General features: G+C 60.2%; 2 protein-coding genes across 3 annotated transcripts; one reads left to right on the plus strand and one right to left on the minus strand.

Moving 5' to 3' along the window:
- The first annotated feature begins 543 nt into the window (after positions 1-543).
- On the plus strand, positions 544-4,520 carry PHOX2A (paired like homeobox 2A). The gene is made up of 3 exons (XM_059929482.1): positions 544-760; positions 2,922-3,109; positions 4,068-4,520. The coding sequence occupies exons 1-3, from the start codon at positions 544-546 to the stop codon at positions 4,518-4,520; spliced, it is 858 nt and encodes a 285-aa protein (XP_059785465.1).
- Positions 4,521-5,192: 672 nt separating this feature from the next.
- On the minus strand, positions 5,193-20,301 carry INPPL1 (inositol polyphosphate phosphatase like 1). Of its 2 annotated transcripts, XM_059930877.1 has the most exons (29): positions 20,280-20,300; positions 19,165-19,579; positions 16,277-16,340; positions 16,034-16,184; positions 15,683-15,803; positions 15,298-15,438; positions 14,961-15,054; positions 14,764-14,853; positions 14,485-14,583; positions 14,221-14,371; positions 14,025-14,131; positions 13,588-13,690; positions 13,308-13,504; positions 12,887-13,004; positions 12,156-12,252; positions 11,716-11,854; positions 11,499-11,598; positions 11,313-11,401; positions 10,996-11,077; positions 10,775-10,864; positions 10,099-10,212; positions 9,872-9,960; positions 9,341-9,428; positions 9,093-9,248; positions 8,769-8,847; positions 8,533-8,673; positions 6,532-7,204; positions 6,146-6,279; positions 5,193-6,033 (listed from the first exon to the last, which is right to left on the minus strand). In XM_059930877.1, the coding sequence occupies exons 2-29, from the start codon at positions 19,359-19,361 to the stop codon at positions 5,943-5,945; spliced, it is 3,795 nt and encodes a 1,264-aa protein (XP_059786860.1). In that variant the 5' UTR covers positions 19,362-19,579; positions 20,280-20,300; the 3' UTR covers positions 5,193-5,942. The 2 variants fall into 2 exon arrangements, with proteins under 2 accessions (XP_059786860.1, XP_059786861.1); XM_059930878.1 differs by lacking the exons at positions 5,193-6,033; positions 6,146-6,279 and having other exon boundaries at positions 7,117-7,204; positions 9,139-9,248; positions 20,280-20,301.
- Between the last annotated feature and the right edge of the window lie 69 nt (positions 20,302-20,370).

A 20,370-nucleotide genomic window follows, 5' to 3' on the forward strand; every position in this document is an offset into this window, starting at 1 on the left:
TATCAGGACGAATTGAATTAACTTCTTCACACGAGCGCCGCCGGGCCTGTTTCCCCTCCCTTCTGCGGGGCCGCAGGTGGGGAGGCCAGGGAGAGGGGTCGGGACCCTACGGCTGGGCACGATGCATAGACTGAAGGTCTGGTCCGGATTGGGGCGGGATGGGGGACTCTAGGGATGGGGCCCCGCGCAGCCTGCCCTGCACATCCCGAGCTCTAAGAGGGCGGCGGCGACCCTTTGGGGTGGGGGTCGGGGGCGGCTGGGGGCGGGGCCTTGGCCGTCCAGGCCCCGCCCCGACGAGCTCGCCCCGCCCCGCCCCCTCCGCGGGGTCCTACGCGTTAAAAGGCGCGCAGGCCGGGTTGGGCTGCACTTGCGTTGCACCAGGGCGGAGCGCGGCCGCGACGGGGCGGGCGGACTCACGAGCGCTCAGAGCCGGCCTCGGGTCCTCGGCCCCTGGCGCTCCAACCCCCATCTTGACCCCCACCCGGCCCGGGACACCAACTCCGACCCGGCCCGGCCCGGCCCCCGCCCCCGCCCCCCGGGCCGATGGACTACTCCTACCTCAATTCGTACGACTCGTGCGTGGCGGCCATGGAGGCGTCCGCCTACGGCGACTTCGGCGCCTGCAGTCAGCCCGGCGGCTTCCAGTACAGTCCCCTGCGGCCCGCCTTCCCCGCGGCCGGGCCTCCCTGCCCCGCGCTCGGCTCCTCCAACTGCGCGCTTGGCGCTCTACGCGACCATCAGCCTGCGCCCTACTCGGCAGGTGAGCCCAGCCCCGGTACAACCCTCCTTCCAAATCCTACGGCACCCCTAGCCCCTGCCCTACTCGGCTAGTGGTTGCGACTGTCCCCCACAGCCGCCACAATCTCTGCCCTAGCCAGACCCTCCAACTCCCCGCGGGACCCACAGTCCCTCGTGTAAGACGGGGTTCCCTAGGCAGAGTTGAGCCCCACCCTCTCCTCCTTCCCGTTCCTCTTCTCGCTGCCGTATCCCTATCCCGTGCTCTTCAGGTCAAGGAAATAGATCCCCAGTGTAGCCCCAGGCTCCTCACCAGGCCCTCCCCTGCCCATCTGCAAAGACTGACCACTAAACCTCTCCATGCCCTGTATCCTTGGAAAATGCTCTCGGCTCAGGCCAATAAGACCTCCCATCCTTATCATTCCCACCCCGCTTCATGCCCGACCCCCAACATGGACCCCTGCGGCAGATGAGCTGCCCAGCTGGGAGCCTTCCCAGAGCCCCAGCACCATCAAGCCCCTACTGCCTGGTTTTGAACCCATCCTACCTGTGCCCAAACCCTCTTGCACTACTGAAACCCATTCTGTGGCCAGAAGAAAAGGATGCTCAGGTCATTAAGCAACTTTCATTTCCCCATGCCTCCTGGAGATTCTCCCAGCTAGAGTACTGCAGAACCCAGAAGCAGCCCCATGCAATACCCAAGCCCCTTGATCCAAGACCCCATCTGAACCTTCAGCCTCGTGGAGCCTCTTAGCCACCCCCATTGCTCCAGTTAGAGTTCAAGCTGCCCCACCCATTCTCCTTATCTTCTTCCTTCCTGGGAAGACCACCGGGACCCAGTAGAAGATTGGGACCTGTGTGGTAGGGAGGGATGGTGAGAGAGACCTGGATTTGGAGAAGTGAGAACCAGGGAGATGGAGTCAGAAACTGGAACGGGGATGGGGAGATTGGGTATTCTGGGTCATATGCAGATGGGGACTGGGGAGCTGGAAACAGGAAATGGGGAGATGGGCCCTAGAAAGTTGGAGGTCTGAGATGGAGAAGATGGGGACAGATACAGAGAGATGTGAGCAGAGATGGGAAGATTGGGGTACTTGGGAGAAATGGGGAACCAGGGTTGGGGAGATGGAGATAAAAACCAGGTGATGGGGACAGGAATTATGGGAGATGGGGACCAAGGAAAATTGAAAACAGAGATGAGAAAGATGGGGATAGGAATGGGGTGTTGGACACAAGGATTAGGGGAGATAGAGAACTAGGGAGATATGACAAAGATAAGGATATTGGGGATCCCTGGAGAACAGGGAGAACTAAACGGGGGCTGGAGACAAGGATGGGGAGATAGTGTCAGAAACACTGTCTGTGGGACAATGGGTACTGGGAAGGGGTAGATGGGAGACAGGGATGGGAAGAGTGAGGGGAAGGGTTGGGGCTGGTTTTTGGAGGAGTTGGGAGACAGAGGTGTCTGGGAGGAAGAAGAAGGGCAAAGAGAAGATGGAGGAACCTGGGAGAGGAGAAATAAGAACCCTTCTCAATGGGCACAAAGAGAAGAATGGTCCAGGAGGGGAAAGTTGCAGATAGATGTGGTTGGAGAGAGATGAAAAAGAGAGGGGGACACCTGGAAGAGAATGCGATGTGAGATCGGGCTGAGGAAATGAGGCCTAGGAAGGAGAGGGATGCAGGGTAGAGGCGGCCACATTTTTACATGTCAGAGAGTCCGTGGCAGGGCTGAAAGTAGACCCGCGGTCCACGACTGGTTACTGGGGAGACACAGGATGTTGATGAGACCTGACAGACAGCTAAGGCTAGGGTGGATAGAGCAGGACCTGAAGTCAGGCCGACTGAAGGAGAAACACACTGAGGGTCGGGTCCGGTAGACTGGCGGGAGATAGAGGGAACACTGCGGAGGGCCAACGACAGGTTAGCAGTCTGGATCCGAGGATCAGATTTTGGTTCCCTCTCTGCGGCTCTTGGGCCCCAGGCCTCCCCGTGCCCCGTCCGCTTTCACCCCTGCCGGCTCCATCCAGTGATAGGGAAGCCGATCCGTACTGAGAGGACCAAGCCGAGGGGCCAGGTCAGGGGCGGGGGATGGTGAGCGATCCCTCAGGGGAAGAACACAGCGGGCCGGGCTCGGCCCCTCACATCCCCACCCTCGTTGATTTCCCCCCTCCTGCACACACCCGTAGTGCCCTACAAATTCTTCCCGGAGCCGTCGGGCCTGCACGAGAAGCGCAAGCAGCGGCGCATCCGCACCACGTTTACCAGCGCGCAGCTGAAGGAGCTGGAACGCGTCTTCGCCGAGACTCACTACCCCGACATTTACACGCGCGAGGAGCTGGCGCTCAAGATCGACCTTACCGAGGCTCGCGTGCAGGTGCGTGTTTGCGCGGAAGTGTGTGCGCGCGGAGCGGGGCCGGGAGTTTAGTGCCTGACACCTGGGGGTCCGAGGGACAGAGGGGCCTCACTCGGGCAGCGGGCGGGTACAGCCCGGGGGCGGTGAACTAGGACCAGGGCCCAGGGTGCAGTCTGGAGGTGATTGGGCAGGAGAGGACCGGCAGCCCCGGGAGGCGGCGGGGCCAGGCGGGGCCTGAGGCCTTCGGAAGAACTGAGCTGTTCAGCCCCACGATTTCTCCTCAGTCTCCCGGGTAGGGCTTGGCACGCAGAGTGATGCTTGGGAAGCCAGGACGGAGGCCGAGTGGACAGAGGGTCAGCTCCAGGTGGCCTCGGGGCCAAACGAGGCCGAGCAGTGGGGGAAAGCCAGTCAGCAACTCCAGGTCCCCTCTTCGGCTCTGCAACTGTGAAACCTCTGAGCCTGGAAAGCCCGGGTTCAGGGTAGGCGCAGGAGCTGGGTCGGGACGGACTTTCGTCGATCTTACAAATCTGAGTACAGATGTTCAGCTGGCACGCCTTTACTGGAGACCCTGCACAAAAGGCTTCCCGAGTGCCCTAACCCTCTCTCCACTGCCGTGGGACGCTCCGGGGGGACTCCCGGAGCTTCTTGTAGGAAGGAACTGGGGCGAGGGCTTTGGGTGATGAGGAGAGCGAAGGCGGAGTTCCCTCCAGGAGACAGAGAACACTGGGAGGCGGCGGGATCCGCGGGTGAGCAGATCCCAAGGGGAAGACCCTAAGGACCTGGAGGAAGGGGCTAGTGGAAGAGGGGAGGGAGGCGAGAGATGAGGAGGGGAGGGAGGCGAGAGACGAGGAGGGCAACGAGCAGAGTGGTGGAGGGGGTCAAGACTCCGATGGCTGGTTATAATCCTGACCGGCCCCCTCCGGAAGGAGGTCTCACCCGCGCCTGCCGGCCCCGGGCTGACCGGCCCCTGTGCTCGCAGGTCTGGTTCCAGAACCGCCGGGCCAAGTTCCGCAAACAGGAGCGTGCGGCTAGCGCCAAGGGTGCGGCGGGCGCGGCGGGCGCCAAAAAGGGTGAGGCGCGCTGCTCGTCCGAGGACGACGACTCCAAGGAGTCCACGTGCAGCCCCACGCCCGACAGCACCGCGTCGCTGCCGCCGCCGCCGCCTGCGCCCGGCCTGGCCAGCCCGCGCCTGAGCCCCAGCCCGCTGCCCGCCGCCCTGGGCTCCGGGCCTGGAGCCGGGCCGGGGCCACAGCCGCTCAAGGGCCCGTTGTGGGCCGGCGTGGCGGGCGGTGGGGGCGGCGGACCGGGCGCGGGCGCGGCGGAGCTGCTTAAGGCTTGGCAGCCGGCGGAACCCGGGCCCGGGCCCTTCTCTGGGGTTCTGTCTTCCTTCCACCGGAAGCCCGGCCCCTCCCTGAAGACCAATCTCTTCTAGCTGCCGGCCTCTAGAGGCTCCGGGCCTGCCGCCTGAGACGCCCCTGCCCCTCCAGGACCTGACAGAGTCCCTCCTCATCCTGGCCGCCTGCCTGATGTCCCCATCTGTCCCATCCCCTCACCGTGTCTGACCCCTATGTGTGCCCTCCCCAGCTTTGGAGACCAAGTCAGGGCCACTCTCGTCCTCACCCACCCCTACCCAGTGGAGGGGGGTACTTTTCACTGGGATGCCCTCGGGGAGAGCCCAGGACCCCTTCTAGCCTGGTTTTCTTCAGAACCGGAATCAAACAACGCCTGCCCCTAACACAGTGCTCAAAGGTGACTCCTCAAACGGGGACAGCCCGGCTTCCTCCCCTGCCCCTGCAGCTGGCTGGGTCACTCAACTTGGAGAGCAGTCTGCTGCTCCAGCCCTTGGGCCCACCCACACTGACCCCACCCGTGCAAAGGCTGCTCGTCATTGTGATAACGAGTGGCCTGAAGGGTCCCACCACCAATTTCTCCCTCATGCGTCCCCTCCCATCCCCAGGCGGTCTGGCACAGAGGGCAGGCCCGTTAGATGAGTGGAGGAGCTGCCAGGGCAGCGGGACAGAGGGGCTTCCTCCTTCCTGTTTTTTTGTCGTTGTTGCTGTTGTTGCTCTTTTCCTTTGAAAAACTTGTAATTTATTGAGGTGAGTTTTGCTCAACCCAAATAAAACTTAATTTATTGAAGACAGCACACCGGCAACCCTTCTGAGTACCCAAGATGGGGACAGGCTACCTGCAAGAGAGAGACCGGTTCCCCTTGTGACCAGCGAGGAACCCCGAGCTGCCACACAGCCCCAGGGCAGGGCGGTACAGACCAGGAGACAAAACTAAGCAAACTGGCGCTTTATGGCCAAAATTATTCCCCCCCCCCACCTAAACCGGCCCCCATAACATTAAAGTGCCCGCCCTCCCTAAGCCCATACAGAAAAGCTTAAATAAACCCCAGCCCAGTTCTCGGGCTATTCCTTCATTTCCGGACGGACACCCCCCAGAATGGGGGTTGGGAGAGGTCCTAGCCGAGCCCCTCCACCTGTGGTTCAGGCCAGGTGGAGGGCAGCAGGAACAACGGTGAAAGTGGGGGCCCATGACGTACCCATATGGACCCCATGGCCTCCCTGGGGCTGGAGGAGGGGTCCAGAAAGGGAGGACTGCACCAGAAAAACCAAGATCCTTGGTAACCACGGCAACTGACCTCCCGAGCCCTGACTCTAAAAGGTGAGGGGCAGGATGTCCTAACTAGGGCATTCCAAATGATTGGGCAGTAGGGAACGCAGATCCCCAATAAATAGGCAGAGAAGTACTGCCCCGCCCGCTCGTAACTTTTCAACTCCGGAGCTCTGGCTGGGCCTTCAAGGGCCGGTTGAGGCGCTCAGTTCTTAGCTTCGCAGTGTCACTGCGATCACTTGCTGAGCTGCAGGGTGTCCAGAAGGAGGCGCTTGTGAGCCGGGTCCTGCACCCCAGCTTCCTCCAGATCTTCTTCGGTGATGTCGCTGTAGGGGTAAAAAACGCTGGGAGAAGGGCAAGGTGGTCCAGAGAGCCCGTAGCTCTAACCCCCCAGGCCAGCCCCACCCCCACCCGATCCACCTCCAGCCCCGCCCCCACCTGAGAAACTCCAGGTCGTCCCAGCCATTGTGCACCAGGCCCTCCTCATAGCGCTCCAAGCCGATGGCCCGCAGCCAGGCTCCCATGCCTGCCTCGCCCAGCCCACCAGACCGCCCGACCTGCGGGCACGGAGCCTGAGGGAATAGAGCACGTCAGAGAGAGCACGGAGGGTGCCTCACACACTGAAGGACCTGCACACAGCCACATTCTACCGCGTGCTCTGGGTTGGGGAGAGAGGCCAGGAGCAGGGCTGATTCATGTGACCTCCAACTCCTCCCCAGTGCCCAGCTCAGGGCAGAGGCAACACCACTGAGTGCTGAATGAAGTAAAAGGATACCACGACCCATGGGCAAGCACACACCGACAGCCACCCCTGGTCCACATACCTCTTCCGCCAGGTCCTCCTGGATGCTCTCTCGGATGCGAGGTGGAGGGAAGCTGAGAGGCCGGCCGTAGTCCGAGGGCAGTCCCCGGGGCGGCTGCAGCTCCAGGGGGCCTGGCAGGAGCACGGAGCGGCCAGGTGCGGCAGGAGCGTAGTCCACCTCACTCAGTGTCTTGGCCATCTGCAGCACTGAGCAGGAGCGATCATCCCCACTGGCTACCTCCCCCAGGAAAGTGCTGGTGGGTGAGGGGCCTGGGGGCAGTGGGGGTCTTGGATGGGCCTTGGGAGGTGGTGGGCCACGGGCCTCACCCGCACTGCGGCCCCGGATCACTGGCCCTGGCAAAGGATCCAGGCTGGGGGGCAGGAAGATGGCCGAATCTGGCAGAGGTGGGGGTGGAAAGTCTGGAGGGGGCAGCGTGCCCCCAGACTCTTCATCTGATGAGCTTCCCTCTCCCACACGGGGAGGCCGGTGGCGCCCAAGCTGCGGAGCAGGCACTGTGATGGCCACTTTGTTCTTGGTGGCAGGTGGGACAGGGGCCCTGGCAGGCGAGGGTGGCTCCGGGGGCAGCAGCTGGTGTGGGACCCCTTCAAGGACGTAGTAGGCAGGGTTATTGAAGCTGTTCTTGGGTGAGGGCGCTACCACCCCTTCCAGCTCTGGAGCGCCCTCTGGCTTCAACCTGGGTTTGGGAGCAGAATAACTAAATCAGGACCCAGCAACCCAAAGGGAAGGCGGTGGGTGCAGTGGAAGGAGAACCGGACTGCGAGTCAGGAGACGTAAGCCCGTGGTCCTAGACTTGCATGTGGCCTTGAGCACATCACTTTCCCTCTCTGTCCCTTGAGGTCCTCATCTCTAAAACTGGGGAAACAGGGGAGTTGAATGGATAACCCCTAAACTTCCTTGCCTTACTCGCTAAGATTCTGCAATCTTTTTTGATTTTTTAACGGTGAAAGCTGAGCGTAAATGGGTGAAAACAGAGGCCAGAAAGCAGGACAATAAAAGCCTTCAATGAGAATGACCAGCCAGATTCGGAAAGCCTCTGGAGGCACCTGAGGCCGATCTACTGGGGAATCTTACTCAGGGATTCAGGTTAGTTTTACTCAAGCCTGGAGATAAAACCAAGGTGACTGATAACAGCTGAAGATGACTGAAAACACACCAGCAGTTTTTATTTACGTTCAAGTAACAATTAGATATAATTAAAAAGCAAGCCTCACTTTCCCAAAGTATGATCCACAGAATACTACAGTTGACCACTGAACAACACGGGCTTGAACTGCACGGGCTTGAATCCACTCATATGCGGATTTTTTTCAGTACTGCAGCACTACATGATCTACAATCCACAATGGTTGAACCCATGGATGTGGAACTGCAGATATGGAAGAACTGGGGATACAGAGGGATGACTATAAGTTATACACCCCTAACCCCTGCCATGTTCAAGGGTCAACTGTAGTTCCCCAGGATATTAATAGTTATTGCATGGAAAAGTTTCCTGGCCCATTAAGTTTGGGAAACTATATTCAACAGAGTTGAAAAAGGATTTCCTTCCTGTCCACATGCTCAGAGCTTTTGCTGATAGTATTGTGCACTGGGAATACCTAAGAAAAGAATCTAGCAACAACCATTTCCCAAACCCATTTGACAATAGACCAGTTACCAGCAGGGCATCTTGTAGGACAGTGGTCCATAGAACGCCCCTAGGGAAATCCGTGCTGAGACGAAGGCTCAAGTTAAGTGTTTACACAGAGGGAGCTGTTGCAGAAACAATTTCTAATTCTATTTTTTAAGGCAGAATTGAGAGGAAAGGACTGACTGTGCTCCCTTTGACCAGAGAGCCACACCTTCAGGAGGCCTGGCTGGCCAGTGGCCACAAGCGTAGGGCCCTGGCACCTCCGGTCATGCGGCAGCAGAGCAGCCAAGCAGCAGATGATCCCCAAGCTGGCCCTGAGAGCCACGCACAGCGATGGATAAAGTCAGGGGGTGACAGTTTCCTTCTCTCACCTGGGGGTCAAGGGCTCCTCCCGGGGAGCAGCTCGAGGTGGGGCTGGGGGCCTCCCAGTTGGTGGTGGTTTCTCTGGTTCTTCAAATAACTTGGAGAGCGGACAGGAGGCCTCTGCAGAGGCTGGCTTGCGGCTCCCTGACCTGCCAGGGGTGCACAGGGGAGGAGAGGTGAAGTAGGGGCTGACCAAGAGCCCCCGGGCACCCCTCACGTAGCACACCACACAGCCCCAGCTCACCTGGGCTCCTGGCTGCCTCGGGACACAGAGGGGGCTTTGCTCTTTGCTCCTGCCTCATCCTTATCAATGCTGATCCACTCTGGGGGAGGAAGGGAAAGGAGACTCAGAGGAGACTTGGGGTCCTGCATCCCACAGACACCCCAGTGGGCTGCTAGCCCCTTCCCAGCTACTCCTTAGGGCAGGCCCACCCCCAGACCTGGCTGCAGAACTGCCACATGTTCCAGGGATCCCAACATGCCCTCCCTGCAGCCCTGGTCTTCCCCTCCTAGGCCCGCCCACACCACCCCGTCTTATGCCCCACACCCCTCCCAATGGGGCCCCCACCATAGAGTCGCTCACGGGTGCCCAGGCGCTCTGTGGGCACCCGCACCTTCATGGAGCCACGGATGTTGCCTGTCTCCTCGCCGCGGTGGGACAGGAAGGTCAGGAACTGCTGGGCCGTGCTGCCAATCATGGACTTGAGCGCCACCACGCACTCCCCTGAAGGGCAGATGGAGCAGACCAGCAGACTGCCAAGCCTTTCTAGGGCCCTGCCCGGCTTTCTGTGCCCCTTGGCCCCCCTCAACCCTCACCATAGGATTCGTAGCCGTCCATGGACTTGACTGTGAGCAGGAGGTGCTGGTCCTGCAGGTACTCGATGTCAGCCAGAATGGGCTTGAGCTGGGGAGCAGAGAGGCCCAGTGAGGAACAAAGGCCCACCCACCCCCTCCTGCCACACCACCACTCACCCCACCCTCAAGCTCGTCCGTGCTCACTCCCGTCCACTCTTAGGAAAGATGCTAATCCATAAGGTAGAAGACACAGTCCTGCATGGGCCTCTCAGAGCACTTAACAGCCCTGTAATTAATTAATTTTCTGCATCAGCAATGGCCAACACGGGACCTGATGTTTAGCAAAGGCTCAAGAACTATTCATTGAACGAATGAATGAACCAGCTGCAACTTGGCTCCCCCCACTCCCCCAAACAAAGCACGTGCCCTCATCCTCACTCACGCCCACCCCACACACAAGCCCATGCTGCCGGCTCTGCCCGCCCTCCCAGGCAGGCTCCAGGTGGCGCTCTGCTGCACCTCCCTCTCTGTGTCCTCACCCACAAGCCTCACCGTGGGCAGCTGGCGTGAGGACCACTGCACCTTGAGGAAGTTGATGTTGTCACTGCTCTGGGCATCATTTTCGAAGCTCTTCTTGTACTCTGGGTGGGGGTGGGGGACACCCAACTGAGCGCCACCTCTCAGCTTCCCTTCTCTCTAACTAGGGGGCTGACCACTCTGGGCACCTCAGGCCTCCCATCCCCTGTGGCCCACACCCAGCCCTGGGCCCCGCCTCTGACCCTCCAGGCAGGTGGAGTAGAACTCAATGAAGAACTTGGTGCGGCTGGCCGTCTTCACAATGGCCTCGATGCTCTCAAACTCGATGTAGGCCTGGTCTGAGGTCTTCGAGAGCCCTGAGGGGCAAAGGGAGGAATATAGACAGGAGGGCTGAGAGGGTGGCAGAAGGAACGGGACAGAGAGACTGAGTGCTGGGACAGGGAATCAGCAGCCCTGGCAGAGCAGGAGGGAAGGCCAGGAGGGGCCTCCTCCATCCCAAGCAACCAGTAGCGAGACCCCAAAGTCCAGACCTGGCACTGGGACAAACAGATAATCCAAGATGAGAGACCATCTGAGAGGGGGCCAGGGACCAGAATGCCTGCAGGATATGCTCGCCAACAACCCACCACACCACCAGGCACACTCGGGTACTCAAGTGGCCCCAGGCAGATAGACACACGTACATGTTTACGTTCACACGCTCTTGGGCATGTACCTCCTGTGATGACCCAGGCAACCCAGACACCCTCACACATCACATATTCAGAAACATTCCTACACGTACATGTAAACACCCAAACACACACACACACACACACACACACATTTAGATGTATTCAAACCTATGCACATCCCCAGGCCAGCACCTGCAGCCACCCAGATGGATGCCACACCCACAAGCACATCCAGAATAGCCACCTTTCTTGGAGATGAACTGAGAGGTAACCCCAACCTCAAATGTCCCAAACACGGGGGAGTGGTCGCTGGTGACGATGTCATCTGTGCAACCTGGGGAGGGGAGCAGGAATGAGGGCTCAGGGGAAAGCTCCTTATTCTCTGCTTGCACTTCCCAAAGCTGAGGCAGAGTCGGGTCAGTGACCACCCAGGATCACCCATCACCCTGTCCGGGAGGCTCTGACCATAGGAATTGCAGATGATGTGAGTCTCGGGATAGGACTTCCAGAGAATCCGGTCACACCATGAAGGCACGTTGGTCCGGACCTGGGGCAGGGGATAGCAGCATGGTCAGAGGTCAGCTGGGGCCCCACCACAGCGGCCCTAGCGCCCACCTCCTTCCTTGGAGCCTCACAACATGCAGGGTCACCCCTGAGGCCCCAAGGGGCCATAGAAGCTGGAGCGGTAAGTGCAGAGGCCTGGACCCTTGACCCCACACACACTCTTGATTCACTGCAGCCCTGGGGGGTCTCCCCAGGCCCAGCTCCTTCTCTTCACTCACCCCAGTTGGCTTCTGCTTGTGCCAGGCGTATGTGTCCCGGGAACCCCGCTCATAGCGGTAGGTGGGTGGGAAGGAGATCTCCTCCTCACCTAGGGAAGGCGGGGGATGGAGGAGTCAGGGCCCGGAAGACCCAGGGATACCACAAGGATCCTGGCCCTCAGGGACCCCCGCCAGGCCCATACTCACTGAATCGAAGGAAAACTTTGTGCTTTTCCCGCTCCAGGTTGAGCTGGTCCACCCTGAGCAGGGGCTCAAACTCCTTCCTGCTGATGTAGTTCAGGATCTCCTGGGGTGGGGACACAAAGGCTGGAGACTTTCCCCCTCGAGCCAAAGCCAGAGGTGAGAGCCCACCTGGCCCCCAGCCCAGCCTCCCTACCAGCCACCTGCCGGGCCCTGCTCACACCTGTATATCCATGTCAAGGCGGTAGTTGAGGTCCCCAAACCAGAAGAGGTGAGTGAAACGCAGAGAGATGTCAAAGGCACTGAGCTGCCGGTCACCCAGCGAGAGCAGCCGCAGGATGTCCAGGTAGTTCTGGTTCCGTCTACAGTGGGGGTGGGGGGAGGCCTCCAGGGTCAGGTGTCAGGGACAGGCGTGAAGGTAAGACATCTCTGGCTGGGGTCAGGGATGGGCCAGGGATCAGGGTCCCTGGGGACAGAGGAAGGAACTGGGGACAAGGTCAAAGTCAGGGAGAGACAGAGGGGTCCTGAGTTGAGGTAAGGAAGAAGGGGGCCTTGGGGGACAGGGATGTAGGATGTACTATAGACTAGGATATGGGAGAGGGAATAGGTGTTTGGTGAATAGAGGATGAGACTAAAGAGACAGCTGGGAAGGTGCCCCCTCACCGGGCAGTCTTCTCATTTCCCGAGGTGAGGTGGCAATTCACAAAGCCAAACGAGGTGCCATTGAACATGAAGGAGACACCCACGGCCCCCTTGTTTCCTGTCAGGGCAACAGAAGAAGGCCTGAGTCACCCCCGGTGGGCTCCCGACTCTCCCCTCTGCCTATCTAAGCAGCAGTGGGAAGATCCTCCCAATTTCCCCACATACCATGAGGCAGGCAGGCCCCTGCACACACACCCACGCCTTCCCGGGGGTCCACACGGGGCACATGCAGCCCCATCTGGATGGCCTGGGTCTGTCGGCATGTGTGAACAGAGAACCCCTGGAGATCACAGGGGACCCCAATGGTGAAGCTGCAAGAACCTGCAGATTCTGAGCAGAATCTATCCTGAGGGACCACTGGACTGCAAACAGGGAGACCTGGGCACTATGCCAGGTGCCGGGCTCTACCACGTACTAGCTGTGTGACCTTGGACAGCTCACTTGACCACTCTGGGCCTGAGTTTTATCATCTAAGAAATGGAGGTAATTATCCTGGCCCTGCCTTCCTGGTGGGGCTGGAAGAGATTTAGAATACGAACATGCTTTGCAAAGTTCAAACAGTTCTATAGATGGGAAAGCTGAGACTACCCAAAAGGGGGAGACCCTGGACCCTGGGCTGGAGATGAAGCAAGAAGCATGGACAAAAAAAAAAAAAAAAGTGTGGACAGAGGGACCCCACCCTCCCTACTCACCCAGGGTATTGGCGATGCCAGTCTTCACACTGGATGTACTGACATGGCTGATGCGGTTCTCATGCTCTGGCTTGACCAGCACAGCCACCTTGATGTTCCACAGTGACTGCATGGCAATCTGGGGAGGGGGTGCGGGGTCACCCCTGCCCCGAGCTGGGCCACTGTCCACATCTCCCCCACCCCGCCCAGCCTATACTACAGACTGTTCTGGAAGTCACAAAATAGGAAGGGCTGCCACTCCTTTTTCCTGAGGGACCAGAGAGAAAGAACCCTTCCCATAGCATAAAGGACTCCAGTTAGACTTCCTAAAGGATATGCCCAGGGACCAGAGGGAGAGCTCTCCAGGGTCGTGCGTGAGGTCAAGCAGGATAGTTGGGGGCAGTGTGTGAGGAGGCGGGCTGGACAAGAGGATGACCCTCACCGGGCGGTAATCCAGATCTGTGAGCTCCTTGAGGCTCCCGCGGAGCAGGTCCAGCCACTCGCGGTCGCCCACCGAGTTCTCCTGGGTCCCAAAAACATAGATGTCATGGGGTATGGTCACTGTGACCTCATCCAGGGTCTTCCCCAGACCCTTCGATGTGAACCAAGATGTCACAGTTTTTGGAGGCGGCACACTTCCTGGAGGGGGAGGGGATGCGGGCGGTCAGGCCCCTGCATGGGGCCCTTCCTCTCTCCCACCCCAGTCCCTGCACGGGCCTGACCCATGTTCCAGGTGCCTATGAAGACGGAGATCATGTCGGGCTCGTCCTGCTTGGAGTGCTTATTCTTCATGAGCTGCAGCAGCTGGCAGAAGGCCTCCCGCTTCTAGGGGGACAGCAGCCAGTCAGGGGCAGGTGGGTGGCCAGGAAACCCCCTTCCATGGGGACACCCTGCTAGGTGGCAGGTCCAGGAGGAGAGGGACATGCCTCTCTGGCTCACCACCATACACCCACTCCTCAAGCATACAACAGGTGCTCAGGAAATGTTCACTGAATATTTGAATCCACCCTCAGGCCGCCCACTCTCAGTATACACACTCTCTGCTCCGTCAGAACTGCCCCCACCACGAGGGATGGCGTGCCTACATCATGTGTTCCCTCTCTTCCCATCCAGCAGGGACTCCTGCAGCCCCCAGTGGCCTGGCCCACCCACTGCTCACCCGGGCGCTGACAAAGATGAAGTCCTTGCGCTGTGTCCGGTCCTTCTCTTTCTCAAACACGACGCCCAACTTGTTCTGGACCCGCTGGGACTTAATGAGCTGGCGGACTAGGGGATGGAGGATGGGTCACACCAGCCTGTGCCCTGAGGCCCAGGGGCCCACCCCGCCCCCCATCCCAGGCTGGGCCCTGGCTCACTGCGGTCATGCGTGAAGGTCGTCCAGTCCTCCTGCGAGTCCCGCTGTCTCCGCAGCAGCACCAGCCGCCCGCCCTCCACGTCCACACTCAGCGTGAACTTCTGTGACTTCCCAATCTTGGTCAGGTCACCCAGGGTCACATCCAGCTTCACCTACAGGCCAGGAGGTGGAGGGGCTGCTGAAAAGACCTGGGGGCAGGCAGCACCCCCTTCACCTCCGCCCGCTCTTTGCCCTGTGAGGTTCCCCCCCACCCCCCACCATGTACCTCAAAGGCCTGCACGGGGATGGTCTTGGCCTTACGTGTGGATGGCTGCAGCGGGGCCGGGGGTGCTGTGGAACTCATGTCCTGTAGGGCCTTCAGGGCCTGGAGGGGGCAAGGGCAGGGCAAGGTCAGGAGCCCTGCCGAGGGCTGGGGCGGGGAGGGACACGGCTGATGTGGAGCTCAGTGCTAAACTACAGATTCAGGGTTCAGATCAGTTAGAACAATGCAAGTGGCCAGGGACTGGTGAGTGGGTCAGGGATCAGAGGTCAGGGGTCAGGGCACCTTCTTCTGGATGCCTGACAGGAAGTCCTTTAGCACTGACAGCTTTAGCACCAGGCTCTCTAGTTCCTGCTCCCCAGTCTGTGGTGGGTTCTGCGGGGAGAAGGAGTGAGGCTCGTCCGTGAGGCCACCCAGCAGGAGGCACCCCACCCAGCACCAGAACATGAACCCACTCCCCAGAGGTCTCTCCACAATCCCACCTGCTGCTGCAAAAGGCGGGTCACCATGGGCGAGCTCTGCTGGTCAAACACCTTGGACAGGATCTCCAGGCCTGACAGGACCTTGTCCACCTCACTATGGGAAACATCAGGTCAGAACTCCCCACCCCGACCCAAGTACAGGGAAGAGGGGCTGAGTGTGTAGCTTCAGCCGCCACCGAGAGAATACAAGGGTTCAGGCGAGGAAAAGTCAGGAGGCAATAGCTGGTTCCTGGTTCAGGGCCAGAGGTCAAAGGTCAGGGCATTTGTGTAGCAAGGCAGCGGGAGAGGACAGGTGAGAGGTTAAGGGTGCAGCGCGTGGCGCTGATGTCCCAGGTACCTGTGCAGCCTCCGGCATGAGGTGGCGAGGGTGCGGGTGAGGTGCGGCAGGTTGCTGGCTCCACCCCGCACAGCCTCCAGATCCAGCCCGTAGCTACCCTTCAGGTACTCGTGCGAGACAGTGCTCAGCCCATTGGGAGCACTTCAGGAGGGGTTAAGAAGTCAGTGGAGGCCCCGCTGACCCTGTCCCAGCACCCCCACCCCATTCCTAGAGGAGACGGTACAGGTGGCAGAGTACGACAGACCAGGGTGTCCGCCTCTGGGGCTGAGACGGGGTGGGGGTCCCTGGGGAGGGCTGGGGGCTTAAAGGTCTTCCCACCTTCGGTGAGGACACAGTTCTCAGAGAGGAAAGGGACTTCCTGCTCAGGAGGGGGTTGGGGTCTCACCTCTCAGCAGCCAGAGTCGTGGGGGTCTCAGGGGCTGGCAGGGGGCTGCTGGGCCCGAGGGGGGCAGAAATGCTGGTAGAGCCAGAGCGCGGGGGCAGTGGGGGCTTCTCATCCTCCCCATCTGTGGACAGGGGCCAGTGGGCAGCGGTGTGAGCCCCCTGCCCTCAGTGAAGTACGGGGGACACGATGGCTGTCAGAGACTTGCGTGGAAAGGGGTAAAGGGCCCAGGCACCGTGGAGAGTGGCAGGGGGCTTCAGGGGAGTCAGGCTGAGAAGATGGGGTGGGAAGTCGCAGGTAACGGCCGGGGATGGGGGCAGGGAAGGCATTTGTACACCGCACCCCGGGCAGCACCTGAGGCATCGCGGTCATCCGGCAGATCTGGCTCTCGCTCCCGCTCCACAGGCAGCAGCAGGGCACACACCAGGCCCTGGTTGGGCTGGGCGTACAGGCCAATGAGCTCCCCCAGGGTCTGGAAGCGGCGCACAGGCACACCCTGCGAGGTCTGCAGGCCAGCAAGAGTGGGAGAAGCATCAGTCAGCTGGTCCCAAACCTTAGGCTGGAATCAAGGTCAGGGGTCAGGGTCTAAGCTCCTACCTGCACGGCCAGGAAATCTTCTCCATCAGGGAGAATTCGATATGTGTGCACATGCTTCTGATACCTGACAGCAAAGCAGGGGATCAGAATCTGTCACCCCCAGGCTGGGGTCTAAGTCCCAAGACCCCCCTTCCTCCTACCAACAGGCTCAGCCCCCAGGCCCCTCGTCTAGGTTTCCTTAAAGCTGTTTGCCCGGGCTGCACAGGGTTAATGATGGGGCCAGTCCACTCCATCCTGCTAGTGCCAAGCAGAGCAGGAATGCCCAGACCCACCCCCCCACCCCCACCCCAGGCATACATACGCTCCACACCCACTGCAGGGCCCCGGAAGCACCAGGCAGCTCTTCTGTGGCCTCCACAGCTGTCTAAACAGACCCTCTGGGCTATGGTACCAGTCTGGGCCCCCCGCCAGAGTAAGAGTCCTCAGAGGCCTGGGTAACCCGTCTGTGTGCATGGGTGACGTGCTATCACACGTGTGCCTGCTGCCTGTGTTTACACTGGTGTCTGGCTCTGCTGGAGTCAGGTGTGTCTGGAGCAGTTTTGCTGGGGGGGTGTGAGGATATCATTCTAGGGCTTTCTCCCCTGCTTCCCCAGACACCAGGAAATTGGGATGACCCATGGGGGCCCTCTATGGGAGAGGTGGGCCTCTAGGAGCCCCAAGCTAAGGAGGGGCAAGAGGGGTGCTGACAGATGGCAGCAACAGCTGAGCAGGTGACAGCTGAGCCTGGCCTGGATGGTACAGGCTGCACTCAGTGGGGGTGGAGGATCCCTCTGCAGCCGCACCTCAGGGCAGGCTTGCAAAGGGGGTCACCTGGGCCGTGTGTGTTGGGCAGGAGGTGGGTATTACTAGAGAGGACCAAATGCCTATTTGAGGAGACTCTACACCCTGGCCACAGGGCCATCCTCTCCCCTCAGGTGAGCCCCGTTCAGGGGCTCTCCTGACCACTGGGCACAAGCTGTGTGGCTATCTGTGTGTGACTGGGTGTGTTGGTTTTTGAACTGTGGGTCTGTGTTTGTAAAAGTAATAGCATCCCATTAACTGAGTCCTGTCTCTGTGACAAGTCAGGTACTTACTCAACGTCCTACAGACATGATCTCATTTAATCCTCACATTTTAAGGCAGATATTATTATCCCTCCTCTCCAGAAGAGGAAACTGAGGCGCAAAGAAGAAAAGTGATTTGCCTAAGGTCACAGAGCAAGTAAAAGGTAAGTAAAAGGCAGAGCTGGCATTTAAAGTCAGGACAGAGGCCAGGACCTGTATCCTGGCCTGCTGGTTGGATTGACTGCACCTGCTGGGGCAGGGCTGTGTCCTGAATGTTTCCCCTGTATGCGTGGGTGGCATATACAGGTAAGCAAGTATGTTTCTCATCAGCCACCCCCAGGTTCATGAGATGCAGGGAGTAACCAGAGTCAGCTGGTAAAGCTGAAGCCCTCACACACAGACAGCCCCTCACCCCACCCATCCCCTCCCGTGGCAACGGAGCCAGGACTTTTCCCTCCTGGGACAATAATGTTCCCATCCAGACACAGGCCCAGCTGTCCCCCTCCCACTCAACAGCTGATCTAGCACCTGCCTCCCTCCCCTCCCTAATTAGGGGGTACGCCTCAGAGAGGGTTGGCATGCAGGACTCTAGGTTATTCATGTGCCTAGGCTGTCCCTCTTCAGTTCCCTATTGGGCCTCAGATGTGGGACATAAGCTGAAACTTAAGGGACCCCTTCCTCTTCAGGTCCACTGCCTAGGCCAGGGTTGTTCAACCCTCAGCACCACTGACATTTTGGACTACATAATTCTTTGTTGTGAGGGACAGTACTGTGCATTGTCGGATGTTTAGCAGCAACCCTGGCTCCTACCCACTAGGAGCCAGTAGTACGATCCCAGTTGTGACAACCAAAAATGTCTCCAGACATTGCCAAATGTCCCCTGAGGGGTAAAATCAACCCCAATTGAGAACCACTGGCCTAGGCCAGTGTACCCCTAAAGATGTGAGGAGAACAGAGGAGAAAGAGACACAGAGATAGGGACTTGGGAGGGCTCACGGGCCTGAGGAGGAACATAACTAGGTCTAAACAAAGCAGCCCCACCACTTCCCACTCACCACCTCCACTCCAGAGGCCTACAGGAGCCCACCCAATGTCAGATCCTGGGGCTCAGGGGGGCAGCTCAGCAAGAAGACTCCAAAACTGAAAGTGCCAACTCACCCGACACCAATGCCATGCACGGCTGATGGGTACAAGCACAAAACCAGGCCCACTCAGAGAGCTGCCAAGTCTAGCCCCACGCTCAGCACCCATGGCTCAGGGCTAGGGCAGCAGGATCCCAGAGCCAGAGCACACACACTCACTCACTGATTCATGAAATAATGACATGGAGCGATACAGCCTCACTCCCCTTCTTCTCAACACCACCCTGTCCCCAGCCCCAGTCATACATATCCAGGCAGGCCCCAGCCTCAGTCCCGGGGCACAGAAAGGCCCCCTAAGGAAGCTGCTGGGCATCCCCACACACCCCATTAGTTCCTCTGGCCCCAACTCCCACTCAAGACACCCAATCCCTACATAAACAGAAGTGCACACAACCGTGGGATGCACATCCTCACCCCTGCCTGGAAGATGCCTGAGGGGGTCTGCCAGAGACTCCCTACACTTTTCCCAATTACGGTGACCCTGGGCCGCAAGACCCCGCATACTCTGCCCTCAGGGCCGCAGCAAGTGCCCCCAGACACACAGCAGGAAGGAAGTGCTCCCAGCATCCTTCCTCAGGCCCAGCAGAAAGCCAAGGCCCCCACCGTGGCGGGCGCTGGCGTCCCACTGTCCCGGGCCCTCCCCACAGCAGTCAACGAAGCCCGGGCCCTGCCCCCGCCCGCCGGGAGCCTCGGCCCCACTCACAGGACACAGAGCGCGAAGGCTCCCGCCACGCTCTCGCTGTCTCGGACCAGGAAGCTGCCATCGCGGCCTGCCCGGGCCAGCAGCTCCTCGGCGGCGGCGCGGCTCAGGTCGCGGTGGTACCAGGCGGGGGCCGGGCTGCCCAGAGCGGCCCCAGGCCCGGCGCCCCCTGGGCCCGGCGCCCCGCACGCCGAGGCCATGGCCAGCGCAGGGTTCAGCGCTGCCCGCGCCCACCGCCCCGCGCCATCCGCCCCGGGACGCTCGGCGCTGAGGCTGGGACCGGGCCCAGGTCCCGGGGCTGGGGACCGGGCCTGATGATCCGCTGGCGGGACCGAGCCGGGGATCGGGCCTCCGTGCTCCGCCGCGTTTGCCGCCCGGTTTGCCGCGCAGCCGCCGCCGCCAGCAGCGCCGGCCTCAACTTGAAGAGAAAGAAAAGTTTGTTCAGAGGCGGCGGGGGAGGGGCAGGAGCGGAGCGCAGTGCCGGGCGGCCGGCCCCCACCCCCACCGCTCGGCCCAAGGCCCGTCCCGCCCCTGCCCTCACCCTCTTCCCCGCGGGGAAGTTGCCCTCTGCATTCCCGAAGGAGCCGGGACCCCCCCAAACCCCAGGGGAAGCCGGCCTCCCAAACCCCACAACGATCCTGCCCAGCCATCACCACCCGGAGGAGATCCAGCTCCTAACGCCCGCCTCCAAGCTCAAGTCAACCCATCCTGCGCCCCGACACTTTGGGATTCCCGACCCCCTCCCCCTCCTTTCAATACTCACAATTATATGACCCCCAACTCCCATAAACGTCTGATTCCACCCCCCAACCCTTTCCATTCGGCCCCCGTACAGACTCGTAGGATCCAGTTACCAAAATCCGCGAAGGATCCCATGATGAACCAACCTCCTGCCGTCCCTCTCCCCATCACCCCCAACTCCCGTGAAATCCAGCCCCCACTTAGATCTGAACCCCCAAACTCCACTGGGTCCCAATCCCGCGTGGGGGATCCCCCACAAACCCCCAGAGGAGGTCCAGTGTCCTCGACTCCCCATGCACCGTCCCTGGCAGCCCCTCTCAGCCCAGGCAGAGCCCTTCCCCCCTCTCGGCCAAGTTCCCTGGCACCATCCCCCATACCCGCAGGCCCCGGCCTTGAGGGGTTCAGCAGTCCGAGGTCAGGCCTTTCCTTGCCCATCTAGAAGAAAGTTCCCTCAAACCCCCGGGCTTC

The sequence above is a fragment of the Balaenoptera ricei genome, chromosome 8 (assembly GCF_028023285.1).
Source record: "Balaenoptera ricei isolate mBalRic1 chromosome 8, mBalRic1.hap2, whole genome shotgun sequence".
NCBI classification, from domain to species: domain Eukaryota; kingdom Metazoa; phylum Chordata; class Mammalia; order Artiodactyla; family Balaenopteridae; genus Balaenoptera; species Balaenoptera ricei.